Source organism: Ictalurus punctatus, chromosome 2 (assembly GCF_001660625.3).
Source record: "Ictalurus punctatus breed USDA103 chromosome 2, Coco_2.0, whole genome shotgun sequence".
NCBI lineage: Eukaryota > Metazoa > Chordata > Actinopteri > Siluriformes > Ictaluridae > Ictalurus > Ictalurus punctatus.
In genome coordinates this window covers 4,165,633-4,191,493 of record NC_030417.2, presented here as the reverse complement: position 1 = coordinate 4,191,493, position 25,861 = coordinate 4,165,633, and the positions used below count along the sequence as shown (strand labels likewise).

General features: G+C 49.0%; 1 protein-coding gene across 2 annotated transcripts in view; it reads right to left on the bottom strand.

Moving 5' to 3' along the window:
* Positions 1–373: 373 nt before the first annotated feature.
* mdn1 (midasin AAA ATPase 1) overlaps positions 374–25,861 on the bottom strand; it is a 42,909-nt gene continuing 17,421 nt past the window's right edge. The window contains exons 33-101 of one of the 2 annotated variants that reach the window (XM_053686604.1): positions 25,545–25,808; positions 25,206–25,403; positions 24,894–25,102; positions 24,517–24,639; positions 24,068–24,265; positions 23,857–23,964; positions 23,500–23,688; positions 23,323–23,412; positions 22,971–23,234; positions 22,623–22,887; positions 22,371–22,530; positions 21,639–21,755; positions 21,315–21,523; positions 20,975–21,123; positions 20,660–20,859; positions 20,346–20,575; positions 19,638–19,751; positions 19,422–19,551; positions 19,160–19,266; positions 18,767–18,900; positions 18,424–18,584; positions 18,205–18,325; positions 17,874–18,090; positions 17,531–17,774; positions 17,323–17,449; positions 17,075–17,245; positions 16,769–16,983; positions 16,231–16,618; positions 16,011–16,123; positions 15,209–15,872; positions 14,921–15,082; positions 14,433–14,718; positions 14,078–14,316; positions 13,892–13,987; positions 13,655–13,749; positions 13,166–13,290; positions 12,858–13,049; positions 12,351–12,460; positions 12,115–12,188; positions 11,249–11,432; positions 11,004–11,157; positions 10,736–10,882; positions 10,261–10,387; positions 9,959–10,064; positions 9,762–9,877; positions 9,252–9,650; positions 8,911–9,134; positions 8,641–8,769; positions 8,284–8,462; positions 7,997–8,158; positions 7,719–7,856; positions 7,493–7,631; positions 7,242–7,414; positions 6,995–7,129; positions 6,702–6,849; positions 6,306–6,592; positions 6,052–6,219; positions 5,861–5,962; positions 5,509–5,707; positions 5,227–5,379; positions 4,868–5,025; positions 4,695–4,784; positions 4,381–4,496; positions 4,104–4,278; positions 3,876–3,949; positions 3,533–3,647; positions 2,996–3,062; positions 2,759–2,901; positions 374–1,318 (exon numbers count right to left, since the gene is read on the bottom strand). In XM_053686604.1, the coding sequence (XP_053542579.1) occupies positions 1,133–1,318; positions 2,759–2,901; positions 2,996–3,062; positions 3,533–3,647; positions 3,876–3,949; positions 4,104–4,278; positions 4,381–4,496; positions 4,695–4,784; positions 4,868–5,025; positions 5,227–5,379; positions 5,509–5,707; positions 5,861–5,962; positions 6,052–6,219; positions 6,306–6,592; positions 6,702–6,849; positions 6,995–7,129; positions 7,242–7,414; positions 7,493–7,631; positions 7,719–7,856; positions 7,997–8,158; positions 8,284–8,462; positions 8,641–8,769; positions 8,911–9,134; positions 9,252–9,650; positions 9,762–9,877; positions 9,959–10,064; positions 10,261–10,387; positions 10,736–10,882; positions 11,004–11,157; positions 11,249–11,432; positions 12,115–12,188; positions 12,351–12,460; positions 12,858–13,049; positions 13,166–13,290; positions 13,655–13,749; positions 13,892–13,987; positions 14,078–14,316; positions 14,433–14,718; positions 14,921–15,082; positions 15,209–15,872; positions 16,011–16,123; positions 16,231–16,618; positions 16,769–16,983; positions 17,075–17,245; positions 17,323–17,449; positions 17,531–17,774; positions 17,874–18,090; positions 18,205–18,325; positions 18,424–18,584; positions 18,767–18,900; positions 19,160–19,266; positions 19,422–19,551; positions 19,638–19,751; positions 20,346–20,575; positions 20,660–20,859; positions 20,975–21,123; positions 21,315–21,523; positions 21,639–21,755; positions 22,371–22,530; positions 22,623–22,887; positions 22,971–23,234; positions 23,323–23,412; positions 23,500–23,688; positions 23,857–23,964; positions 24,068–24,265; positions 24,517–24,639; positions 24,894–25,102; positions 25,206–25,403; positions 25,545–25,808 (11,951 nt within the window). In that variant the 3' untranslated portion in view covers positions 374–1,132. The remainder of the gene's footprint in view (positions 1,319–2,758; positions 2,902–2,995; positions 3,063–3,532; positions 3,648–3,875; positions 3,950–4,103; positions 4,279–4,380; positions 4,497–4,694; positions 4,785–4,867; positions 5,026–5,226; positions 5,380–5,508; positions 5,708–5,860; positions 5,963–6,051; positions 6,220–6,305; positions 6,593–6,701; positions 6,850–6,994; positions 7,130–7,241; positions 7,415–7,492; positions 7,632–7,718; positions 7,857–7,996; positions 8,159–8,283; positions 8,463–8,640; positions 8,770–8,910; positions 9,135–9,251; positions 9,651–9,761; positions 9,878–9,958; positions 10,065–10,260; positions 10,388–10,735; positions 10,883–11,003; positions 11,158–11,248; positions 11,433–12,114; positions 12,189–12,350; positions 12,461–12,857; positions 13,050–13,165; positions 13,291–13,654; positions 13,750–13,891; positions 13,988–14,077; positions 14,317–14,432; positions 14,719–14,920; positions 15,083–15,208; positions 15,873–16,010; positions 16,124–16,230; positions 16,619–16,768; positions 16,984–17,074; positions 17,246–17,322; positions 17,450–17,530; positions 17,775–17,873; positions 18,091–18,204; positions 18,326–18,423; positions 18,585–18,766; positions 18,901–19,159; positions 19,267–19,421; positions 19,552–19,637; positions 19,752–20,345; positions 20,576–20,659; positions 20,860–20,974; positions 21,124–21,314; positions 21,524–21,638; positions 21,756–22,370; positions 22,531–22,622; positions 22,888–22,970; positions 23,235–23,322; positions 23,413–23,499; positions 23,689–23,856; positions 23,965–24,067; positions 24,266–24,516; positions 24,640–24,893; positions 25,103–25,205; positions 25,404–25,544; positions 25,809–25,861) is intronic. The other variant, XM_053686605.1, reaches the window with a different exon arrangement.

Here is a 25,861-nt window from a genome sequence, read left to right as displayed (position 1 = left end):
AAGACATTATGTTAAAATTGTTCATTTCCCCTGTGTATGGAGACTTTTTGGGACACCCTGTAATTTTGCTATTTATTTATTAGATATGCCTCTCAAGTGAAATTCTGGCCAAATATCTGAAAAACATCTTCCCTGATTTTTTCTTTCTTTCTTATAGTCGCTTAACAAAATGCAGCAAAAACACAACCGCCAGCTCGTTCTCGATACACAATCTTCTTGTGTTCACGAAATCAAAGAACCGCGTTTCTTTAACTCGTCACGTCTTTCTTGTCCCACAGTCGGTTCATCATAACACTAGTCCACAATCTTTAAACGTATAATTAACTGTAAGAGGATGTTAAAGACCCAAAGCATACACAAAGTTCCATCTTGATTTGAGTTATCTATGTGAAGAAACGTTTATTGATTTTACCAGCTTGAATGCAGAATTCACACAGGAAATGGAAACAAAGTCCTAAAAAGTATTAACAACGGTGTCACGTATTTGAATTCAGTCTGCTTGGTGAGAGAGCCGGTGATGGTCCATGCACGTAGCTCAGATTCATGCGGACCGTATTGGACGTCATGATGGCTGAAACATTATCCAGAATCCTAGAAAGTGTGCACGAGTCATGAGCTTCTGACGTGTTCTGTCCAGAGGTGGGGTTGGGGTTCTTCGAAAGGCACAATTCTTTGCTGGATTTCTGCAAACGCATCATGACAAAAAAAGTCCAACATGCACTTCTGCTTTGTCCCCCCACCCCCGATATAGTGCCATTCACAGTCGTCACCTTTCAAAACCAGATGTGTACAAGGATGCACGAGCTTAAAAACATCTCACGTTCTCTCTCAGTATGTTGGAAATGTTCATTTAAATCTTACTTCAAATGGAAGAGGATCCACTGAAGTGAGAAAAATACTGTTATAATCCAAAGCTCTTCAACATCCTATTGAAGAATACTCGAGAGCAGCAATTTCTACAAATCAAACTACAATTCATTAAAATAACAGCGAAGACGAAAGAAAACGCACATGTACAGCAGCCGGTCTGGCGTTCGTATACGCATGTGTGTGTCCTTCTGTGTATGTCTCCGTGTCCGGGAGGCTAGCAGCACCGACAGGATTTGTGCAGTCGTGGCTTCCTGGCGCTTTGTTACCGGTCGGTGGCAGTGATGAGCTCGAACCACTGCCTCAGAGCGTCGCTCAGCGTCTCAGGCAGGGCGTTCACGTCGCGCAGGATCACGTAGAACGGAAACGGGAACTCGTCCATGTAGGAGCGGATCTCGGGCAGTTCGCCCGGTCCCTTGAAGATGGGCACTTTGATATCCAATATGGAGTCCTGGAACAGGAATATGTCAGAGTGATGATTTAAAAAAAAAAAAACCTCTATATTAAATTTATTTTAAAAAAAAAAGAAAAACACCTCTGGTTGCATGTGCCGTGAACGAAATGAAGGTTTTAATTTGACTAACCCGTATACTGTATATTTAGTTTTAACCGTCTACTGCATGAATTATTACATTTACATCAAAAAATTACCTGAAATGAATTCGTTCAAGCTAATATAAATAAATAAGTAAATAATTGGGGGGAAAAAAATGTTTTATGGGCGGCAGTTGATAAATTGTTGCCGTATGGCGACAATGTGCAACAGTGGAAGGTATCATATAGTAAACAAACAAACAAACAAACAAACAAAGTTCAATTCCAGTCACTGCATTTCCCAGACTATAAGGTGCAGAGTTTTGCATTATTGCCCATCAAACAATTGGAGATAGGTTTATTGTTTCCATATCGAATATATTTCTAGCTAAGTTTATTCAATATCCAATACATTTCTATTATTTCACTTCAATTTTTATTGAATATCTAAAATTAATTTCTTATTTGATCTATTTTCGTTCAGTACATTTCTACTGCTTAATTTCTAATTTTATCTAATACACGTCTTTCTTTTAACTTTCTACTTTTATCCAGTTTTCAATTTCTTATTTTCCAAACTTTGTCCAATAGCAAACATTTCTTTTTCTCACTTTTTAACTGCATCCAATCATTTTTTATTTTCTAATTTGATCACATTCGGTAGATCCGACCGACCATGAAACCAGCAGCACTAGTTTTAAAAAAAAAAATATAATAATAAAAACACAAACTATTAAAACTTCTGCAGCGAATCCTCTAGCTGTGGCCAATCACGTGCGTTTACGTAAATTTACCTGAAGGCAACTCGCAGAAAAGGGAGGGTTTTCACAGAATTTTCAAATGATTGAAAAGTTTACCCTCTAACGGAGTCAAATCTGAGTCTGCAGAACCGGAGCCTCAATTTGGAAAAACATTGGATTTTGAACATACTGGATCTGGATTCAGCTGATATTCAGGTTTAACATTTCAGGTCTTCAAAATTTCGGTTTAAAAAAAATTAAGCTGTCGAAAATTTAAGGTAAAAAAAAAAAAAAAAAAATTCCCGGTTAAAAAAAAACGTAAGCTGTCAAAATTGAGAAATTCAGGAGATGATGTTAAAAGAGGTTTGGACGGCAAAGTGCTCATTGATCAGCCTCAAGTTCAAAACAGATCAGTTTCTGTTCGGAGTCAAAATACGTTTCCACATGAAGAGCCACTAAGATTTTAAATCGAGGTCTTATCTATACCTGTGAATTAATCACTGAGAGGTGAATGATAAAATCACTATTCGGTCACGTTAGTTTTGTACTTTGAAAACCGTGCTAGAGCACCGACTGTGATCATCTAAACGTTTAAAGCATGCTAGAAATGGTCATACTCTGGAGTTGGGGTTATCCAGCACTACAAATATGACGAAGACGTTGGCGCTGCGAGCGGCCTGAACCGCCGCCGCTACTCTCTCCTTCCCCTCCAGGAACAAGCCCCTGCCGTCGGAGACGATCAGCAACAACTGCGCCATCTCTGAACAAAACAGAACAAAACAAACCCCCGGCGAGACGTTAATAAAGAGTTGCCAAATATATATATAATAGCAACTATATGAAAAAAAGAGAACCTGTATTTGCAGAGCAGGGATTTTGATGTTTGGCCGCTACAAACATGTTGGCTGAAGTCTCCAAAAACTATAAGAGAAGACAATGAAGTATTACTTTTTTAATTATATTGTTTATACAAATGATAAGTAGTCTGCACTTTATAGAACGCCTTTAAACCTTAGCGGTTCTACAACTCGCTTTTACGCCGTTTCTCAGAGTGTTAGCAACTTCGGGTTCAGCGCCTTGTGCAAGGACGCTTCGGCATGTGGCGTCGTGCGGGCCGGGAATCGAACTGCCAACCCTGAGATTAGTGGACAACCCGCTCTAGCACCCGAGCCACAGCCGCCCTAATAATACAATAGGGGGTGGAGCTGGAGGGGGTCTACTAGTTGCTATTCTTTTGTGGAACAGTCAAGATCATTTCTAGGACATTGAGTTCATATGATGGTAAAATGTAATAGTGGAGTGTTCCATAAACAACGTGCAAAAGCTACGCGAGGTTAAACGTGACATGGATTGGGAAAAAAAAAAAAAAAAAAAGAGCTCTAGATCTTTACTTGAGCTATTCTCGTCTTCTTTTGCTGGAACTGGCAGAGCCGCAGGATTCGAGCTCCTGATTGGTCGTTAAACTGCTGCTGGAATGGGTGGAGCAGCTGGACGCTCTCACCGAAGCTGTAGAAGAAAAGAAAAGGGGAAAAAAAAAAAACCAAGCACCTTAACTTAGTCTCATAACCATCATCAGATTAGACGATCATGTTACACGCTCGGAGGAAAGCGAGGAAATCTGCCCTCTTCCACATACATGAGCTCACAGACACCCATGATTGGCTAGCGTCATTGTGATTACATCGTATCATCATCATGCCTCCCAGCAAGACAGCACGGCTAATCGATACTGACCTGCACACTGCCACTTGTCCCACCTCCAGCAGGGTGAGGGCGTTCACAATCACGGAGACCGACTCGAACGCCAACTGCAGTGTTCGAGATACAAGATCGGTGGGAAAAATTTAGTGCACATGCTAAAAACTGTGACGTGAAGCCTTTGACATCGACAATAAAAAAAAAAAAAGCCAGGAATCCAAAACATCTAGGTCCGGACGTATTTTCGTCCCGCTCGTACCGCACCTGTTTGGAGTGATTGTCCACCATGCTGGACGAGTCGTCCACAGCCAAGCAGATCTGATAGTCTCTCTTGCTGGGCTTCGTCCTCCTCAACCAGATCTTGTCTTTCCGGAACTGGCTGGCGATGTAGGGGATGACCTTGCGCATGTTCAGCCGCTTTCCCGTGCGGTAATCTCCTCTGAGTGGCGCATGTGGAAAGACGAGGATAAGCTCACGAGATCAAAGCACGCACGGCATGAATAATGACAGAGATGAAAACGTGTTGCTGCATGGGACTGACTTGAGCTTGGCGGCCTGCGTGGGCTCCAGGATGAGGCGAAGCTGCTCGCACAGCTGCTGCGACAGAGGCGAGGTGAGCGCTTGATACTGCTGCCACATCGCCGCCGCTGCGCTCTCCTGCCAGACAAACAATTCTCCACGATTAGATCGCTAAATCGGCAACGCTAGCTACGTAGCTATGCGCAGAGACGGGAGCGCTTCAGATAATAAACACTGTACGGTTTTGACTTGGAAACCAGATGTTTTTGGCTCGGACGTGCCATCTAATCCGAATTTGAATCGGTTTTAGATTCTATTCATAAACAGCTTGTGCACCTCTTCCGGAGATCCCGGAGTCTGCCTGTGCCACGCTTCCAACTGCAGCTCTAAATCTCTTCTTAGTAGGTCTGGATCTTTAACCTGGAGCTATTACACACACAAACACACATTCAGTAAAGCATGATAAGCGATAAGGGTGTGTTATCCGTTTCACGGCTGAATTACGGCACCTTGAGCACTTGCGTCAGTAACTCCGGCACAGTGTGTACGGTGGACTCTTTGCTCCTCCCCCTCCTCTGCTCTTCATCGTGACCCGTCTTCGTCTCCGGTTTCTCCGCTGCTTCTTCCTCTTCAGGCTTCCAGGTGTCCAGATCTCCGCTGTCCATACCTAGAAAAGATAATCGAGGAAAGAAAAAAAAACAAACAAAACATAAACATAGGAACAGACGGATATTCGTACGATTTGAATGATGAAACCTGCGCCTTCGAAGAAGGATGTTGACGGTGATGAATTGAAAACGGTTTCGGAAATCCACCGAGTACTCGGATTTCATTGTAAAAAATAAAACGACAGAACCGAACAAAACACCTTTGGAGGCTTTGGAGCTGTCCGGCTTCTCCGGCTTCAGCTCTAGAGTGTCCGCTGCCTGCATCTCTTTCTCCACCTCTGTATCCATAGCAACGTCGTCGTCGTCGTCTTGCTTCGTGGAAGTCGGTCTCTGCTGCTCTGCACTCGCTGTGTCTACACCGATAAACACGTGATACTGAATAAACGTGTGGTAGCGATGCTCGGTTATTGCTGCGGATAGTATACGAGACTGAAAGCCAGACACGTGTTTAAATACGTACGTGTATATACACGTGTGCTCACCGTATGTCTGCGTGTCGTACTTCTCCTCCCCGTGTCTGACGTGCTCGTACGTGTCCGACTCCCGCGGGCCGTCGTCGGGAGCGTGTTCCTGCTCTCTCAGCTCTGCGCTCTCCACCGTACGCAAACGCTTGTGCACACGCTCGCTGGCGTCGCCCAGAGAACGCTCGTTATCCGCCCGGCCCGGCTTCCGCTTAAAACTCTGCCCGCACAGGTTTGTCATATTAGTTTTGTCGCAAAAAAAAAACCAAACAAAAAAAACCCCAAAACATATGTAATCGTGGTTTACATTATTCAAGAGCGATTCATTTACACGTTCTTGCGTTTTAGTTTCAGCAACAAAAGCGCCGCAGACCTGTGTCGGTTTCTGTCTCTGCGTCCGAGAGCTCATCCTGGCCACCAGCGTGGAGTCGTGCCCCTCGGCCTGACTGGCGTCGGCCGACCCGGTGCCGTGTTCCTGAAAGAGATACGGGGAAAAGAAAAAAAAAGCGTGAAAGGGTCACGTCTTTCTGCTGGCGAACCAGGAAGTAAACCGGAAGTACTTGCCTCTTTGGCCTGGTCTCTTTCGGACGCGGCTCCTGCCAGCTCGGCCGCTGTGTCGCTCTGAACGTTCTCCTCGCCGGTCTGCCCGTCCGTCGCGTGCTCCTTTCTCTCGGCAGACTCCAGCTGGGCATCCTCCTCCTCCTCCTCCTCCACCCCGTCCCGCTCTTCGTTCTGATGAGGAGCAGATGAAAAAAATCATGCTTCGGAAAATAAACACAGGGCAGAATTCGCTTCGTCGGCATTTTAGACCAACAAACCTTTGGTTTCTGGCCCAGATCAGCAGGGACGGCCTTGTCCTCCTCTCTACCTTCTTCCTGTCCCTTCTCCTTCTCTTCCTCATCCCCTTCTCCTTCATCTTCTCCTCTCTCATCTGTCTCAGAGTCTTTCTCTCGGTCGGTTTGTTCCCCTCCAGTCTCTTCCTCCGCATTCTGTTCCTCTCCTGCTTCTTCACCTTGAGAGTCCTTCTGGTCTTCCATCGTCTCCTCGCCTTCCTCTCCCTCGTCCACCTCCATGGGTTTGTCCGCTATGTCGTACGGGTTCTCGGCTACTCCGGGGCAAAAATAATAAGACGATACATTTATATACTTTTTAAAAAATTTTTTTATAATCCTCTCGTGATTTGCGCGCCGTCGGATGAGGGGGTGTGTACTAACCCTCGTCTTCTCCTTCTCCCTCCTCATCCTGTCCTGCCTGTTCATCCTGATCCAGGTTGAGCTCTTCCGGAAGGTCCATGGCCTCTGCCTCGGCTTTCTGCTCCTGCTTACCGTGGTAGGGGTCCGCCTCGTTCTCGTCGAACTCGCGCTACACGGGAACAGACTCGTTACCAGGCATCGGTACCCCGCGGACGTTTACGTGGCATCGCGACGGTTTAAAAGAACAGGACGTTCGGAACGAAACCAAGACGGGGGAAATTTTTTTTATGAATAAATACCGCAAACACACTTACCTCATCTACCTGCTCATGGATTTTCTCCTTCTCATCTTCAATGTCCATCGCATCGTCTTTGTCCTTGTTTTTCTTGTCTTTACTCGACTCCCCGGCTTCCGTGTTGTCATCTTTGGCGACCAGCTCGGACGCTCCCTGCAGAATCCCAACCGATATGGTAAATGATCACGCCTCTGACTTCTAGCTGATTAACATTACCCAAATCAACCAGCTACTACCTTGCGGATTCACAAACTTGTGTCGTTACCTGGTCCATTCCCGGCCCGGACTCGTCCTCCTTGTCACTGCCGTCATCATCGTCGTCGTCGTCTTCCTCGTCACCCCACATCCTTTCATCCAGGGTGTCAGTTGGCCCATCTCCCAAGTCTCCCATTTTCTTATCCAGCTCCTCATCTTCTTCATCAGAGTCCTCCTCGTCACCTGGGAGTCATCTTTTGCTTAATTATACGTCACGTGATAAACATTTTTTCCCGCAAACCCTATAGCTAACACACACACCTGATTCTCGTGGCTCCCCGTCGTGCATTTTCCCGTCGAAGTCCTCGGACATCTCGACGGCGTTGTCTTCTTCTTTAATATCCCGCTTGTCTGGCTCCTCTTCGCTCTTTTCCTGCCCTTCCTGAAACGTGTCCTCGACCTGCAACGGAACGCGTCGCCGACCCCTAATGTCATTTCACGTCCGTCTTTTTGCCGAATTTTTTTTTTTTCACGTTTGGGCCGTTACCTGCTCTTCGTTTTCGATCTTGTCGCTGACATCTTTGACGCCCTCGCCCTCTCCGATCCCGCCGCCCTCGTAGTCGTGGAACTCCGTAGCTCCTTCTCCGTCACCTCCGCCCGTTAACTCCTGGGGCAAACAGAATCCCTGAGAGAGAAAGAAAGAGACAGAGAGAGAGAGAGAGAGAGAGAGAGAGAGAGAGAGAGAGAGAGAGAGACACGTTTGACGGTAAGACGGTCAGTTATCGTTTAGACCGGAGACGTCTCGTTTCCGCCCCCCGACGCTACCTTCTGAGCGAGGTCGGTGAAGACGCCGGCGAGGACGGACAGCAGTTTGCCCGTGCTGCGGTGAGCGCCCATACACACGGCCACGTACCAGCGTACCAGCTCCGAGTACACATGCAGCATGGGCTCCAGGCGAACCAGATTCCTGCAGGCCTCCTTCAGCTCCTGCGCATCACAAAACGCACATTTGTAAACGATTGCGAAATCATTAACGGCTAACGCGTTTACATACAACAAACAGTCCATCCACTGGGTCGGGGCTCGAGTTTACGGACTATGGAAAATCTTACCCCTAAGTGCCGTGCCGGACACGTGTCTCTGTAGGATCGCAGCCTCTCCAGCAACCTCCCCGTGACCCCAGTGACCTCAGCCAGGGCGAGACACGACACGTCTCCACTAAGGTCCTCCTCCAGTAACCGGCTCAGGTGTCCAGGCTTCAAAAGCTCCTCGGCCACCTCGGAATCGCTCTCTGGAAAGGAAATAAATTTTTTAAAAAAAACATACGAAAATGTCCCGAGTCCATACAAAGCGCGATACCTTTTTGCATTCGAGTCAATAAAAGCTTTCTTTCTTATTTCTGCTTTACATCAGCAAAAGATTCACACCCCGCCCTCCTGAATCATGGAGCACGAATACGGTTTGCACACCTTTCCTGCTGTCCTCTTTCTGCACTTCCTGTTCTCTCCTCTTCACCAGTCCTTGCACGGCACACAGAACCGTGTTTATGGTTCTCTCCAGCTCCTCGGAGAACTCGGCCCGGAACGGCGCGGCGGAACCTGCGACGGAACCGAGCAAAACGTGATGAGTTTTTTTCTTTGAATACTTCGAGAGCGGAGGATTCCGGTTAATGGAACAACGTTAAGGCTAGATCTTCTTTAGATCCTGGCAGCTTTAAGTTTTAGGCGGCATTTCCTCACGTTTGGATGATGCTCGGAGTGGTCGCAGTTGTGATCTCCAGGCGGTGAACTCCTTGACGTGGGTTCCCACCTCCGTCCGGATGCCGCGCAGGCCTCGTGTGAGACACGGCTGCGAACGAGGTGCGACGCTGCCATCGAGGTCGAAGAGGCTCTCCAGGACCGCCATCCGGTCTGCCAGTGCTCCTAAAGCGTGCACGCATGAGCTGCACTCCTCCAAGTGCCTCCTGGGAAAAAAAAACAAAACAACAACAACCCAAATTAGTGAGAAAACTGGAGCGACTCCTTGCTTCAAATGCTACACAGCACTTTAGACGGGTGTTCTACGACGACACGAGTCGAACCTGGTTTGGATCGCTGTTTGTTCAGATTCATGCCCCAGGGCGTTAAGCCTCTCTTTCAGCTGCGTGCTCTCGCTCTGCAAAGCCTCTACGTGCTTCACGGCCTCCGCCCAGCTCGCCTCGCCCCGCCTCATTAGGCACGCCTGAGGTTGGAGGTGAGCTGGCAGAGGTGTAGGGTGGCTCAGCGTGGCCTCGCCCTGCCCGCCCTCTCTGGACTCGCACCCCTCGGGACAGCACTGCAGCACCCAGGAGAGCTGCTGCACGGCCACGCAGCACTGCTGCGCCAGCGTCCGCGCCTTCGCCGCCCAGCTGCAGAGAGAGTCCTGAGGGGGAAGCCCGCTCTGCTCGTCCTCTCCCGAGGCCGTCTGAGACCGGACGTCCTGCACGGCGTCGATCAATCTTCTGCAGGCGGGGGAAAAAATTATTTTTTAAATAAATCAGAACGAGGAGAATAAATAACCCGATTAAGATCCAGGGAGATCACGTGAAGGACTTTTTCCATGAGGACCGTACCTGAGATCCGCGAAGTGTTCCGTTATTTTGGCCAGGCGGCGCCTTTGCCTGAGCAGCAGTTTGAACAGGTGAGAGGAGAAGCCCCGGCATCGCTCCACGTTACCCAAACCGAGCTCCTACAGACACGCACACGTTTAACACTGCGCCGAGCCACGCAATCACATGAAAACACTAATCACGGCAGTAAACGTGCAAACCTTTACAGCTGCCTGCATTGCAGCTTGCATGGCGTTACGTCTGGCCCAGGAGCGGTAGAAATATTTCTGACAGCCGTCCCATGTGCCAATCATCTCAGTAAACAGCCTAGCGAAAGGGGGAAGAAGAGAAAAAATACACAAATAAATAAATAAAAAGAGGCGCTAAATGGTTTAATGTGAATTTTTCATTCTATATATTAAACGTAGAAATTTTAATATCCACTGAGCATGTTTAGTGGGTTTGGAATAAGCACTTATTCATAAAGGTATTCATGACGGAGGGGGTAAGGAGGAGATCGTACAGGTTTTCTGTGGGTTCCTGTGTTCTCAGTGCAGCCAGTGTTGTTCTCATCTCTACAGGCTGCAGTAAGAGCGGTTCTTCCGGATCTGCTATACGACCCCACGTCAGGCCTTTACGATACGAGAGACCTAAAATAAATAAACAAACAAACAAAACAAACAAACAAATAATTTACAACTTAAAAAAAAAAAAAGAAGAAATCGTTCTTTAAACGATTAATCGCGAACACTTATTTCATCCAAGTCGTTATTTTATGTATCTTATTGCTCGTTCGTTGTTTATCGTGACCTAAGGGTCACCAACATTGCAGAAATATACCCTGTTACTTAAAGACGTCCTTAAAATACATGATAGACATCGCGGCGTTAAACATTATACAGTAGAAAATTTGACCAGATCGGTGAATAAAATAAGCAAATGTACTATTTATAATATTGATATAATAATAAACGATTCTTTCGCCGAAGAGCACTGACCGATCTGCGCCAGCATCTTAAAGAGGTCAGCCAGAGCTCGCTGTTTCTGCAGCAGGATCTGTTTCGCTTCAGCTTTTTGCCTCTCCTGCTCTAGAGAGCGGTCCACCGTCAGGCTCTGCAGTGCCTGAACGTTGCTAATTATCTCCACTGCACACACAAAGCAAGCAGAATGAATGGCCGCGTTACGGTAAACTCTCGCGGGCTCATGGGTTAAACAGTCGGTTGTCTGCGTGCTCTAATGTATACGTGATTAATAAAGACTCAGGACCTGTGAACTGGTCGAGGTCTTCTGACAGTTCGGGCAGCGGCGCCTTCTTCACCAGCTGCACGCACATCTTCCGCATCTTCCTTGTGAGCGAGGGGAGACGAGCCTGCAGCGACGAGGGCTCCGTGCTGGACGGGACCTCGTCTGGACCGTCGCTCTGAACCGAAACAAAATATGATGTATCTTTCTTTTTTTTTTGGTTTGTTTTGGAGATAAGTTTTCGGAATCTAAAACGGTCTCCGTCACACCTGTAGGTCTCTGCGTCGTCCAGGGAGGGCGCTCTTGAGTGCGCGGTGGAGCTGGTGCAGCGGCGTGTGCTCTTGCTGCCCGTCCACGCTGTCCGTGCTGCCGCCGCTTTTCTGCTCCACCATCCAGGGAGCGCACGGCCCGGACAACGCCTCCTCGAACTTCCTCACGAACTTGAACAGGGTCCTAAGAAGAGCGTGATGCAAATTGAACCGCTTTGAACAACGAAACGACTCCTTTCACACATCCGGGCTGAGATATTTCAGCTTTTCGGAAAAATCTGACCTAATGACCTTTACATACCGAGCTACACGGTCCCCTCCAAAACTATTGGAACAGCAAGGCCAATCCATTCGATTGGTATGGTATAGGCTCTATATTTCTGCTCTCAGAGTTTTCCCTCGAGGCCATGCCACATACCACAATTTACAGAGAACTGCATCCAGATTCTCACGAGATCTTAACCCGATTGCGCACCTTTCACCTCCTGAAGAGGAGACTGAACCGACAAACCCCCTGAAACAAACAACGACTAAAACAGGCTGCGGTAAAAGCCCGGAAAAGCATCACAAAAGAAGAAACCAACAATTTGGTGATGTCAACGAGTCACAGGATTGACTGCAACCAAATATTAAGCGTCATTTACTTTTGCACGCCTAAAAATCGGGTGGTCCGACACGAAAGGTTCCGTTTTATGTTGTTGGAAATAAAAGCTGAAATCCTGAACTCGCATCCATTTCGAACGGTGTAAAACACGAACGGATGAACCGCCCGTGCCGTTCCAATAGTTTCGGACAGGAGTGTACGTTCTGCCTGCCATGTTCAAATCATAGCAACACAATAAAAACAGGGTATCGTGTTTCCTCACCTGTGTGTTTTCTCCACAGACTGTTTGATAGCCCAAAAACTCACATCATTCCACTTGGAGATCCTCACAAAGTCCTACGATGAAAAACACGTCCGTTTCAAAAGGGGAGGACTGAAGGAATTGCAATTTTAAATGTAAAAGCCCGATTTAAAAAAAAACAACCCCCCCCCCACACACACACTATGAATGTAATGTCCACCCAGAGTCCTCTTTTGCATCGGCGACTCGGTACTTGCCTTGAGTTCTTTTTCGATGGGCGCTCTCAGCTGCGTGATTCTGGCCTGGATGCTGTCAGAGAACTGTGTGTAGTACTTGTGGAGGTTCCACAGCAAACTACACAGCGAGGCTGAGAGAGATAAAAATCACGGGATTTCTATTACTTTAAGCCAGCGGTCATGTGACTCTGGGAAAGAACTACCTTCAAATGCTCACTTCTTTGAGATATATTTACACACACACACACACACACACACACACACACACACAGCGTGTATTCATAAGCAGAATTTTTCATAACGAGCTCACGGACTCGTGACGGGGACGGTAAAAGAGGAGCCAGCGCTCACTCGGAAGGAGTTGCGGGACGACCGGAAAGCAGCAGGAACGACTCTCAGAGAGAACAACAAGCAATGAACTGTGCGTGATAGAGATTTAAAAACGTATTCGCTATTTGCGCGACATGACGCATGGCAAACAAACAAACAAACAACAAAAAAAAGCAAGAAGGAAGCAAAGTCTCTCACCGTGTCCTTCTTGTTTGGGAGCCAATAGGACGTGGCAGTGGAAGGCGAGCAGCATGGCCAAGCGCGTGTGAAACTCGCCCAGTGTGGATCCCTCCACGAAGCCCTGCAGTGTGGATGAAACCGAGGGCAGGGGCAACTCCTTCACACCTCCGTCCTTCACGTCTACGAGCGGGATGACAGAACGGGACAAATCTGGTTAGAAATAAATCATAATCGGCTACAAGTATTAACAAGAGAGGACACTTATCTGATAGACAGATATTGTTTCTCCTACGCTTTAACTCGAGTTGAAATTCGGAGCATTTTACCGGGTTTGTCGTCGGTCCGTTTCTCCTGTAGATATCTCTCGATCAGCTGGTAGATGGAGAACCAGTGCTTGCTCGAGTTCTCCGCGTGCCGCCTCAGAGCGTTATCCAGACTGCTAGACCAACAGCTGCAAATGCACACCATCTTAAATCAGCCACGGTGGTCGACGCCTACATGCAGGCTAATCAAGTGCTAATAATCTGATCGGACGTCTGATTGCCCATACACGCTTGCCCATTTTTCCTGCTTCTGACACATCGACTTCGAGAACTGACCGTTCGCTGCCTGATATAATACGTCCCAGTCCGTTGCCGGGTTACGAGATGATCGGATTGTTATTCACGTCAACTGTCTGAGGTTTTAACGTTATGGCTGATCGGTGTATTTTCCGTTAGAGTATGCATGTAGAGTATGCATGCGCATACATGCGTATGCATGTAGAGTATGCATCCCCCCCCAGGTAAGTAATCATTGCGGTGTATTCTACATACTTAAGCTCCAGTTTCCTCCACTGGATGATGAGCTGTGTGATGGGCTCCAACTCGCTCCTCAAAGACACAGCGCGACTGGCGTTATTCTCCCAGTCCTGAAAGGAAAAAGAGGACAGATAAAAAAAAAAACGAGCATCACGTGTTGCTTCGGGTTCCGTATCGAACCGAGAGCCGGATCATGAACACCTAGGAAAGTAGGTAAATCTTCGTATTAACAGACGTCGCTGCTAAGCTCACCTGTGATTTGCTGAGCAGGATCTCCAGCCCGTTAAGGAACTTGGCCAGTGGGCTGGACAGACTGAATGCTAGTATCCTCTCGATCACCACAGTGATCTGAGAAACACATCAATACCATAGTAGAACATAAATAAGCACACACTTGAACACCGAAACAATCCGTTACTGTTTATTTCCTCCTCGTACCTGCACCAGCGCCGGGTGATCAGGCCAGTCGTCTAGACGCCGGCAGACTGCGCGGGCTAGCTGCTCGATGGCAGGAAGGCACAGCCGAGCCTGGCACATGTTTGGCTCGCGGTAGAAGTCGTACGGTCCGTCGCTCTGGAGGATTAACCCGGCCGGACCTCCGGAGCCCCGGACCGTGTTCTGTAGCACGGAACTGAGCAGAAGCTGACAGCCCGTCAGCTGAGGATCCATTTCACAGTCTGGTGAAATAAAAAAACGTTACACGGGATTAAAGGGATCGAGAGAGGACGACCCGTGGAAAGCTTGTTAAAGAATTTATATCAGGTTAAAACCAAACGCCAGACGAACTCCTTACCCAGAAGATGATAGAAGCGAGCTATTAAAGGTGCGGCGATCTGATAAGACGAGACCAACGTGCTGAGGTGTTCTTTGCTCCGATCGCCCGGTGGATTCGGACGGTACCACGGCGATTGTGCGAAGGCCAGGCACAGTTTCTGATGCACCTGAACGACGGTCTTCTGGCAGCCGGACACTCTGAAGACGGCGCTGTCGTTAGGCTCCGTCTCCCCGTCACATTCTTCATCATCCTCGATAATGATTGGCTGCTCCAGACTGGGTTCTGTTGTGATGTCAGCAAAATCCTGAAGAAGAAGAAGAAGAAGAAAACAAACAAATAAAGCGATCATTCAGAAGATTTATTATATGATTAAGTCTATCTAACAGGGTTATGTTCGACTTAAAATAAAGCTTGATGTTTCTACCTAAAAACCACTAGCAATTTAAAAACATGCTCGGGTTACATTAATGTAGCGTTTGGGCATGATGTACAGAGGAGTTGCTCACTTTGTGGTACGTGGGGAAGGTGCGCCTGAAATCACGCTCCTCCTGCTGCTCCTCGCTGAGGCCTCCTCCGTGTAGTTTAGAGCGACTGCGATACAAACTGGCCTCCTTCTGCTCTTTCTCCCTCGCTCTCCTCTCCTGCTCATCCCACTCGTTCACCAGTGCCTGAATGTACACCGAGACGTAAGCATACTTAAACAGAAACGCCACCCAAAATGACAAAACTACACTCTAATGCATTTACATTAGACTGGTTTTTTTTTTTTTGGATATATCAGCTCGAACCCTCACCTGACACACGTGTCTGAGCAGATTCTGTGCCTCTGTCCCAAGCTCTCCTGTACTTATTGCGTGGCTCTGCAGACACAGCAGGGCGCTGAGCAGTAACACGACAGGCTCCGGGACCACGCAGGTCACCTCGGTGTCAGGAAGGACCCTCTCCAGTCCTCGAAGAGTGTCCATGCATGTCCGGGAGCACAGGTACTGGGAGCGCTCTAGATCAGAGCTCAGCGGCGGTGCAGGAAAAGCCAGCAGCGTGGAGACGAGGCGCGGGAGACCTGGGAGCGCGACCAACGTAGACGCCACTTGTGAGGCCAGCAGACGCATACCGTGCTGCAGCTGCAGGATAGCGGAGCGCAAGGGCACCACGACGTCCGGGTACAGCGGGTACTCGTCGGCCAGGCGCTGGGAGAAACGCTGCTGTGATGCCTGCCACACGGCCTCCTCCTTTAACAGGCCTTGGATGCCTGGGCGGGATTTGGGGCCGGAGCCCTGCAGGGCCTTGAGCAGGTGTGACAGCAGGTCGCCCACTGCTGCTGGCTGCCCGATGCTGCACAGGTAGTGCTGGAGCTCCTGGTACAGGCGTCCGTACTGGGGCTCAGCGGGCCGGCATGCCTGTTTACGCCCGAGCTCGCAGATCTGTTCTTTAACCTGTCGCATGCGGATCCACAGGTACCTGCAACACATATGGCACCGAATAATTACACACACGTATACGTATAAAGAGAAATTATTTTTAATTATTATTATTAACATTGCTGACAAAAACGCTAATCGATTAATTCTATTGTGTTCGCAAGAAACGCAGTCCGACCTGATTCGGGGATGTTGGAAGGCATCCGTGGTGCTGCTCTCTTCAAGCTGCACCCCTGTGAGCAGCTGAGATGACAGACTCCGCCCATTCCATTCATCTTGAAGTAAGGCAAGCTGGGAAAGGAATAACCTTGCCTTTAGACACGCACTGGAGTAACGACGCACTGTAAGGTGTACATTTTGAGAAGGTCTGTTAAGTTAACGCCATCAGCTCGGCTCACCTCGTCTTGTGCGTATTTGAGTTTGTAGGCCCGCTTTACTGCTGGGTCAAATATCGTCTGTGGAACCCAAACTTGGATCTGCAGCAGGCCCATGTTCACCCAGAACACCCCGGAGCGGGCCAGCTGGACACCGTCGCACGCCCGGTTGTGCGAAAACTGGGTCAAGCAAGTCACCAATGTGTCCAGGAAGCCTTCTGGGAGAAGGTTTTCGGGCAGGCCTTCTCGCAGGGCGACCTGAATGTCCTGCGCCGCACCGACGGGGTCCTCGCCTTCGATGAGAGCGTCGCAGGATTCTGCGTAGCTCTCCTGTAACCCTGGAGACAGCAGGTCAGAGAGCGCGTGCAGCTGCCGGCACAGGACCAGGCCCTGCAACCTGCGGTCTGTTAATCTACGCAGAAAAAATAAAAAAAGACACTCATCTTACAAAGTAGAGCGGATAGAGATTTTTCCAAATGATGTTTAAATCGATATAAGGTGGAACTTTACTTGGATGCTTTTAAAACTTTTAAAAATGATATCCTGTACACGTCGGCTCTACCTAAAGTCGGCGAGTTCGGACATGGCCAGGTTGTCCCACAGCACTGCGTTGAGGTCCTGGAGTTGCCCGATCCGCTCTCTCCACTCGCCCAGCGTTACTCGCGACGAGGTCAGGAAGGACGAGCCCGATGGGTCCCAGCACCCGCCCGTTTCACTGCTGCTCAAAACCCCCAGCACGCACCGGGACCACACGGCTCGGCTCAACATGCCGGGACCCTGCGAAATGAACCCAAAACGACAACGCACTTCTATAGTAAATGCAGCCGAGGGTTTTTAAAAAGGCCCGACGACAGCCGCGCACACGCACCGTATCAGAGGGCCCCAGCAGCGATCGGAAGCTCTTCTTCGTCTCTTCCTCAGGACTCAGAGGGCTCCATTTGAGCCAGCGATCAGGATCGGAGGTCACGCTGCCACTCCAGAGCGCTGCCAGCGTCTCGGAAAGCAGCTCACACCACACCAACGACAGCTCGTCTACAGGCTGGAGAAAGCAAGGGTGGGTCAGTGCAGCGGTGTAGAATACGAACAGTATTAATGTACCGTGTGATTTATGCACACCCGCTCTGTGCTGAGGAGGAACCACAGTGGCTGGAGCAGACGGATGTTCAAGGGGGTGGACTGCATGCAGAAGCGCAGGTGGTTGGACAGGGATCTTCGGAGGTCTTCCTCCTCATTTTTACTCCCTCTGTGGAACAAAACGGTGAGGCGGGAAACACAAAACCTAACGATCTACTAGTGATCTGAAACCTGACGCTCGGATTCGGACCTGCGTGTGACAGACTGGTGTAGCAGATCCGCAGTCACTTTCATCTGGTTGAGGATGGCGAGTTCCTCCAGCACAGGCCAGAGCTGAGCCCTGCGAGCCAGCCGCAGTAACAGCCCACGGTCCGGTCCTGCGCCGTATCCCGTCTCCTGCTCGTTCTCGGCTTCGGAGACCGGATCCAGCAGGCCAAAGGACGCCATGTATCCCTGCTGCTGATCCACACAGGTACGTAATCTCTCCAGGACACCTGCAGAGAAAAAGTCCCGCGTGTTTAGAAACGAGCGAATGCGACGAGGTAAGCGTGAACCGTATAACACGTGTAAGCAAGGACTACACACGGACGTACCGGTACTCTGCGGATCAAGAAGAAGGTTAGCCTGCAGGACCAGACCCCAGCCTTCAAGCAGGGCTTCCTTGCAGTCTGTTCTCATGGCAACGCCCCGCAGCCGGGCCACTTCCTGTTTCCACCGCGACGGCGCTCTGTCGTTCAGGCGCAAGTCCCTGACATCGAAAGCCTTGCTGAAGACGCGGAGCTGGGCGGAGCATTCGGCCACGCTCTCTGACTGGAGAAAAAAAGAAAAAAGAAAAAAAAAAAAAACACGGCGGGATGAATGTCGCTTTCGTATCTGTAGTCACGTACGTTTTTTTCCAGCAAAAGTTACGGTCACGTGACGTACCTTAAACGGAAGAGGCTTTCCCAGGGTTTTCTGGATGCTCTTTAGTGCCAGTGCCACAGACACAGAGCTGGAGAGTGTGTTCTGGATCGCTGAGGAGATGGTGTGTAGCTCTTGCTGCCCTCTGCCACACACACACACACACACACACACACGTATGTGTTTAACAGATTTGCTCAAAATAAAGCAGCCTCCAAATAGAGCGCCGTTATAAATGCTTACTCGTAGTCTCCGTCGCCCATCAGGAGCTGGGGCAGCCGTAGTACCAGGTGTTTGTGGACCCACTGCCAGTGCAGGGAGAGCACACACACTCCGCGTGTGTCCGCCGGCAAGGAGTTACACACATTCCAGAAACGGTCTCGCCACTGGAGCAGCTGCAAGATCTGCGCAGAAACCGTTCAAAACAGCCGAGTTTTCTAAAAATCGCCTAGTAAAAGCACGCGCACATACACGTACGTACGCACGGGCGCATTTCACACAAATTCGACCACGACAGCATTAACATTCCAGCATTGTGAGTATGCTCTGTAAACGAACACGGACGAGAGCAAAGAGCCTCTCTCACCTCGAACATGAGGTGGTCCGAGATGTTCGGCTGGTCCGTCTGCACGGCCTGCAGAACGAAGGCGTCCCACAGGTCGAAGAAAGAGCGCAGGTGCATCAGGACCGGATGGGGCAGCTGCGCAATATCTACCGTCCCTTTACAAAACGAAACAAAAGCAGAATATTGCGTAAAGACCCTAAAACATTACCGCACCATTGAACTGGATGGTTCGTAAAATGTGACCAGTAGGAAAAGAGCACAAACTCGAGCGATCATATACGCCAGTGGTTGCGCACGTGTATATAAAAATTCTCTCATCATGTTGTGGTGGTCTAGTAGTGGAATTGTAGGATCCCCTCCCATCCACCCAAATTTGCTTGCTGTTTCCCCCCGCCCCAAGAAACCAATCAGTACCTTTAGAAAAGGCAGTGGCCAATCTTAGCGCACTGTTACTGGGTGATGTATTTCCTGTGCTGCTGCATATAGCTGCTCTCTCCTCTCGGTCCATCAGTATTATGAGCCTGAAAGAATACAGAAGAAAGAAAGAAAAAAAAAAAAAACCCTCCAGTGCATATAAGACAACTCTCGCAATGTAGGCTGCTCGACTACTAAATCCTTGTTCTTTACCGATTACGTACGTATCCGTTACGTTTAAATCCGGAGCAAAGAATCTAACCTGTTGGCGACGGCGTACAGAGCTTCCATAAACTCCATACACCGCTCCTCGTCCTCGAAGTTACAGGTGTTCGCCAGGATGTCCAGGTACTGTTTGTTCCAGCGCATGTCTACCAGGATCCTGTAGTCATCTAAAGACGGGAATAAGAACTTTTAGTTCAGTGTGTGTATTATTCACGTCGTATTACGGCATAGTAGATTTTGTGTGCGCGCATACCCGTGCTGTGGGGTTGAAGGTGCTCGGTCAGGTATTTGCCCTTGCCGACGAGCTTGCTGTTGAAGACCGCTTTGAGAGCCTGATTTCCCGCCTCCATCTGTATCAGCGCGGCTTCTGCAAACACGATGGCAAAAACACGATGGCAAAACCTCCTTTCGCATGCAAACTGACGCGGATAACGACATTTTAGAAGGCGTCCTAAAAATATGACCTTAAAGGAGCGATATGTATTTTTTTTTTTTTTTTTTTTTAAATTTTTTTAAAGAGCCCTCTGCTGCTTAGGAATCTCGACAGAAAGGATGATATGCCCTCACACCCTTTCCCGGTCACGAATCGACTTTTAAAACAAAAGGAGCAGAGCTCAGGGGCTCTGTTCTTACTAGGGCGGCAGAGATCATTTCTGGGCCAGAAAGAAAAAAAGAAAAGAAAAAAAACGTAAACAGAAGCCTGAAATGAAAAAACACACGGTAGTCAGAGCCATCTTATTTGAAATATCGAGTTTCACGGTTATTCCAAGGTATCTTCGAAATTATGATTATTTAAAAAATAAATAAATAAATAAATAAATTACTAACTACACCTTTAAGTGTTCAAAAGTAAAAAGAAAAACCCAAGCGAGAACATTTTAAGGAACAAAAACTTGATTACAACGTTAACAGGAGAGTTACGATTGGCTTAAACGTTCGTGCTACTGTCGTGACGACGTACCTGGTACGTGTTTGTAGCTTTTGGCGAGGTGCGAGAGCCAGCTTGTACGCAGGACCCAGTCGCTGTGGGAGGCTCCCTCGGTCAGGATCCGCACCGCCGTGGGGAGGAGCTGCTGGGCGTCCCTGATCCTGTCACCTGCACTGCCGCCTTCTGGAGGAAACTGCAGGGTTTCCAGAGCTGCACCGCTCTGCATCGCCCTCTGCAGGTCAGTCAGGATCAGCGGGCGACTCCTGGGCACACAAAATGGCGTTATTTATAAGTTGTGTTACTGTTAATTGATGTAAGCGGAGCGTGCGTGTATTTGTGAGGTGGACCTCTTGCTGTGCAGGCTGAGCGTGTTCAGACAGTAGAGGAGGACCTGGCCGTCCCTCTGGACGCTTGAAAAGCACGAATCTTCTGTGGACTGCAGCGCAGAAGGCACTCGATCCGGCCACACGCCTGCACACACCAGTCCACTACCCCATTCTTCCGAGTCTAACACCGCCAACTGCCTCTCTATCAGCTCCTGAGCGAGCTGAGGGGTAGAAGAAGAAGAAGAAAAAAGAAAAAAAAAAAAGCGTATGAGAATGGAGCACCCATGAGACGTGTCTCATCCGCGATGTCTAGTATGTGACTGTGCAGTGTGTAACCTTTTGGTTGGCAGAGGTGCGCTGACAGAGGGCGTACGCTTCCCCACATGCCTGCAGGAGGGCGCTGGGCAGGTCTACACCTCTCTGCAGCTGACCGGACAACAGCGCCGCCGCATGCAGCAGAGATGACACGGAGGACGCCGGCGAATCTGGGAAAACAAACCCGAACGCATCTTTTACACTTTTCAAAGTCGAAATGCAGTTTATCAGCCAAGGCGTATCGATTCTGCTGTTTTAAGCCTGTCTACCTCCGTGTTCGGGGTTTAGCGCATGCCGAGATGCTTTTCTGCTTGCTACGGTCGTAAACGAGCTACTATCCAATCGCAACAAAAGCGCTCACCCCAGATGGCCGACTTGATCTCGGAATGAACGGTCATCAGCAGGTCGCACACGCAATCTCCGGTCACGCCCAGAGTGTGCAAGATCGTCTTCAGGTCCAGCGAGTCCCAACACGCTCCCTCGTTCTCTCCCGGGACGTAGATCTCCACGCCGCGGTTCCTCATGGCACGGGAGATCTCCCCATGCGTGGGGTCCATGGTGAGGAATAGCCTGGATAGGATGGGAGGAAAATAAAGCAAGCGTACGTTTGATAGTGTGTCAGGATACAGAATTCACTCCTGACCCCCCCCTTATCTCACGCTAGTAAAGGTATTTATGGACATACCTGAAGTTAGGGTGCGGTGTGATGCTCGGCGTTGTGCCGTCTATGACCCCGCGCTCATTGATGGTCAAAGACCCTCCAGGCTCCAGAAGAGCGTTCAGACGATCCAGCACAGATGGGCTACAACAACAAAAAAAAAAAACACAACATACAGAAAATGTTCAAATTGTTAAGTATAAGAAAAATAAAACACCTTTAATGTGCATTGATTGACCCCCATCATGGCTTAAGGTAATAGGACGACTTGTACTCGATAACACGAAGAATGTGAACCGCATCCAAGCGCTCCATCCAAGGTTTTACCGATTTTTTTCCCCCATATTTAAGCATTTTTCCATAATCGGTCATCAGTTTATTTAATATCGGATCCACCGATAAACAGCGGCATCTTGTGGGCGTTTTGAGAATTGCATGCAGGACCGCTATAACAGCCCTTTACGAACAAATTAGATGCGTTACATAGATGTACACATAAATATGTAGTTTATACGCAGCTTGGTGCCTTGGTGCACCGAATAGAAGCAAACTTTAATAACTGTGCACTTTATTCTTTGCACTCGGTCAGAATCTTCTATTTAATGGTGAATAAATAAGAGTTTTGCTTTGTATGCAAGGAGGAAGTAAAACTGACAAAACGGTTATGAATAAAACGGTGTGTTCGGTTCAGTGGTGGTGTTATCGTTGCGTTAAAATCAGAAGACAGACAATAAATAAATAAATGCTATCGTTAATAACCTGCAGAAGTTGACGTTGTCCATGAGTAGCCAGTCTCCGGCCTGCAGTGCCTGGACCAACGTGCCATCCAGCCATTCGAAACCGCCGTGACTCCAACCGTCCTCCATCTGCGCCAAGCGCTCCTTCAGAAGGGTGAAGTCCATCTGCAGCTTCGACATGTCTGCAGCAGGAAAACCAGATTAAACGATTTAAGGACTAATCTCGCGTACAGCATGGTGCGTTAAAGAGTCACGCCGGCGTTTACTGCCGTACCTGTGAAGACCTTGAGCTTGGTGTTGAGTTTGTGTAGCAGCACGATGATGACCTCTAGCTTGTTCAGGGCCTCGAACGTCACCGTGCCGTCAGCCGTGTCGAGTCCCTCGTCCTTCAGCCAGCGGCGGAACGTGCTCCAGGTGCTCAGAAGGAACTCTGTGTCCTGGACCCCTCCGTCCAGAGACATCAGCCCGCGCCGTGTCACCATGGCCACCACGTAGTCCATGCTCTCCAAGACCTGCTGCCATGGTCGGATGATATCCACCTGAGAGAGAAGAAAAAACGTTAGCGGGCGCACGCCGGACCGGATACGGAAGTGAATCGGTTTTTCCTCTTGATCGCAGTAACCTGTTCAAACCCGCCCAGCAGTTCGGTAGTGTCCATGGCGCTGTTCATAGCCATCACCCTGAGCCTGTGTCCGGTCAGCAAGGCAAGCAGGTGCACCAGACTGCTCTTCCCACTGGCGCTGGGGCCCACCAGTATAGCCATCCAGCCCATCTTCACGCATTTCATTAAGGACTCCAGCGGCCGCAGAGCTTGATGAGTGATCGACAGAGGAGGATCCAAGACCACAGGGGCTCCGCCGCTGCGCTGAAGGACTGACGAGCCCACCTTCACGTAGTCAAAAGAAGACGACCGAGTGTGAATAATTACCATCACCGCAATAATCCACAAACCTGGATCAGATGTACAGACTAACCTGCAGATTTAGAGGAGTGATATGGAACTGCCTGGAGCCTAAGTGAGGCTCGAAATCTTCAGCGAACACCTTCCTGAAGACAGACAGCACCTGCAGCAAAAAAAAAAAAAAAAAGTGTACAGAATTAAGGCACGGTTCAATCTTAAAGTACCGATAAACGAAAGCGGACGCAGCTACCTGAGCCTTATCTGCTTCCGTTCGCATCCGGTCCGCGTACACCAGTCCAACGTGCTGGCCCGGGTTATAGAAGGCTGGTGATTGGTCGGCTTGCATCAGCTGACACCAACGGAACAGGTCTCGCAGGTTGAACTCCCACGGTCCTCCTTTCTGACCCCATTTTCTCTCTACTGCCACCTCGGTCACAAGCTGGGAGAAACGGGGCGAAAGGACCGAATTCATTACAAACTAATACTTATTTCCTTAAAGTATCGATTTGTTTATATATATGCGCTCACGATTCGAAGTTTACATAAGAAGGGTCAAAAACAGGGATTTGATCGTCTTGATTGGATATTATCCGTTTAATAATCTCACCTTGTTGCTGAACTGAACCATTTTAGAGATGATCTGCTCACTGATGTTTGGAAAGATGGAGTTACCAATGAACTGCATATCTTCACTGCTGAGCTGGTCCACGTACACCTGCAAGCGCCAGATTTTAACATCGGAATCAGAAATGATCAGGAAAATAACTACAAGGGGACCAATAAAGGGGTTATTAGTCGTAGCCGGGAGAGATCCACACCTGAGTAAACCTGTTGAGGAAGGACTTGGGCAGGCCTTTGCGACCGCCTCCTTGTGTGAAGGGGTTCTGGCAGCCAAAGATCTTGGTTTTCTCATGCCGGACCTGGAAACGTATGCTCAGTTCCGGGATGTAGATTTCTGCTCGGTGATCGAAGCAGGCGTTCAGACCCTCCAACACCGACTGAGAGGCCAGGTTCAGCTGCGCAGCACAGAAACACAGATGAGCTCTCCTGATTTAGATTTATATGCTGGATCCACTTTCAGGATATTAGTAAATATCTAACCCTACGTTCACACCATGCAAGAGTGAGCGGCTAGGCCCCGTAATGGTTCTGTTAGCAGATTAACCACCCAAGTTAACTGTACTAGCTCCAGTCTGCACCAACGATCTCTGCTACTTCCTTCCGAGCTTTATTTTTCCGAACTCAGAAAGGTCGTGAGTGGGGTTACCTCATCTAGTACGATCCAATGTCCGGCCTTTAGAGCAGCAAGGAGAGGACCGTCACGCCAAGCAAACTCTCCTCCTTTACCGCCCTCCACTGGAAGGTCAGTTCCAAACAAGTCTGTAACATCCTGAACAAATAATAATAGTTATGCAGTTACATGAAGTGGCATCATTATAAAACTGAATACCAAAAATAACGAGCCCCCCCCCCCAATATTATGGGATATTTTACGTAGATTTATGATGTATAATCCAAGTCAATTTCAGTTCCAACTCTACAAAATGTGGAACATGTACTTACGCAACCCACTGTAATGTGCAGTTTTAAACATGAAAACAACTCGAGTGAGGCTTTACTTATTTTTACAGATAGGTTGCGTACTGTCTGCTCAGAGAGGTTGATTCTGATGAGCTGGTTCCCAGAGGCCTTGGCAAGCGCGGCCACGAGACTGGTCTTGCCCACTCCGGGTGAACCCTCCAGCAGGATGGGTCTCTGGAGCTTTAGCGCACGCAAGATCCTCATGGTATTCACCGCTGTCGTGCCTGCACCGAGGGCGTAGTCTAACAGACCGCGGCTTTCGCTCTCGGGATCTGGGGAAACACGAAATGTTTATTTTGAGGTGATCGTGCTACGGAAACGATATTTCATGTTGCGTTTGCTAGTACGAGACCGACAGTAACGAGCGTCGCTCACCGGCCACGACGTAGAAGGGCTCGATGCCGAAGAAGTCGTCCCCCCAGCGTGGCTCTCTGACCAGGCTGGTGTCGTAAACCCTCAGAGCCTCCTGCATCTTCTCGTCTAGCTTAGTGATCCTGCGTAGCTTCGTCTCCAGAAAAGCCAGACACGCCTTCCTCGCCGCCGCGACGTTCTCTGCTGCCGAGACTGTTGTCCCTGAGGACCAGGAAGCACCAGGTTAGACAATCATAAAAGCAAGGACGGGTTGGAAAATATTTTGGTGTGCGCAATGGTGCAATGCAAACCAACCATTATATTGATATTACGACACTTATACGAGTGTTATTCAGTGTTTACCTGATCCGATGCCGTCGATGTAAACGAGGCAGGCGGCGTGGATGAAGGCAGTGACCGTGTCCAGCCTCTGGTCCCACTCCGGCTCCTCTATCTCCTCCAGACCCATGAAGCTGCTCTCATCTCGATCCTCGTCCTTCTCGCACACGGCATTCAGGAAGTCCACCCAAGACAGGATGTCCCTTACGCTTAGGATGCATCGCCTCCCAAACTCCTGATTGGTCAGCCAGTCTATGAAGTCCAACATGACCTCGGCGACGTCCTTGCCTGGAGATGATAGCAGGGATGAGTCTCAGGGAACAGGGGTTCGGTAAAATGAG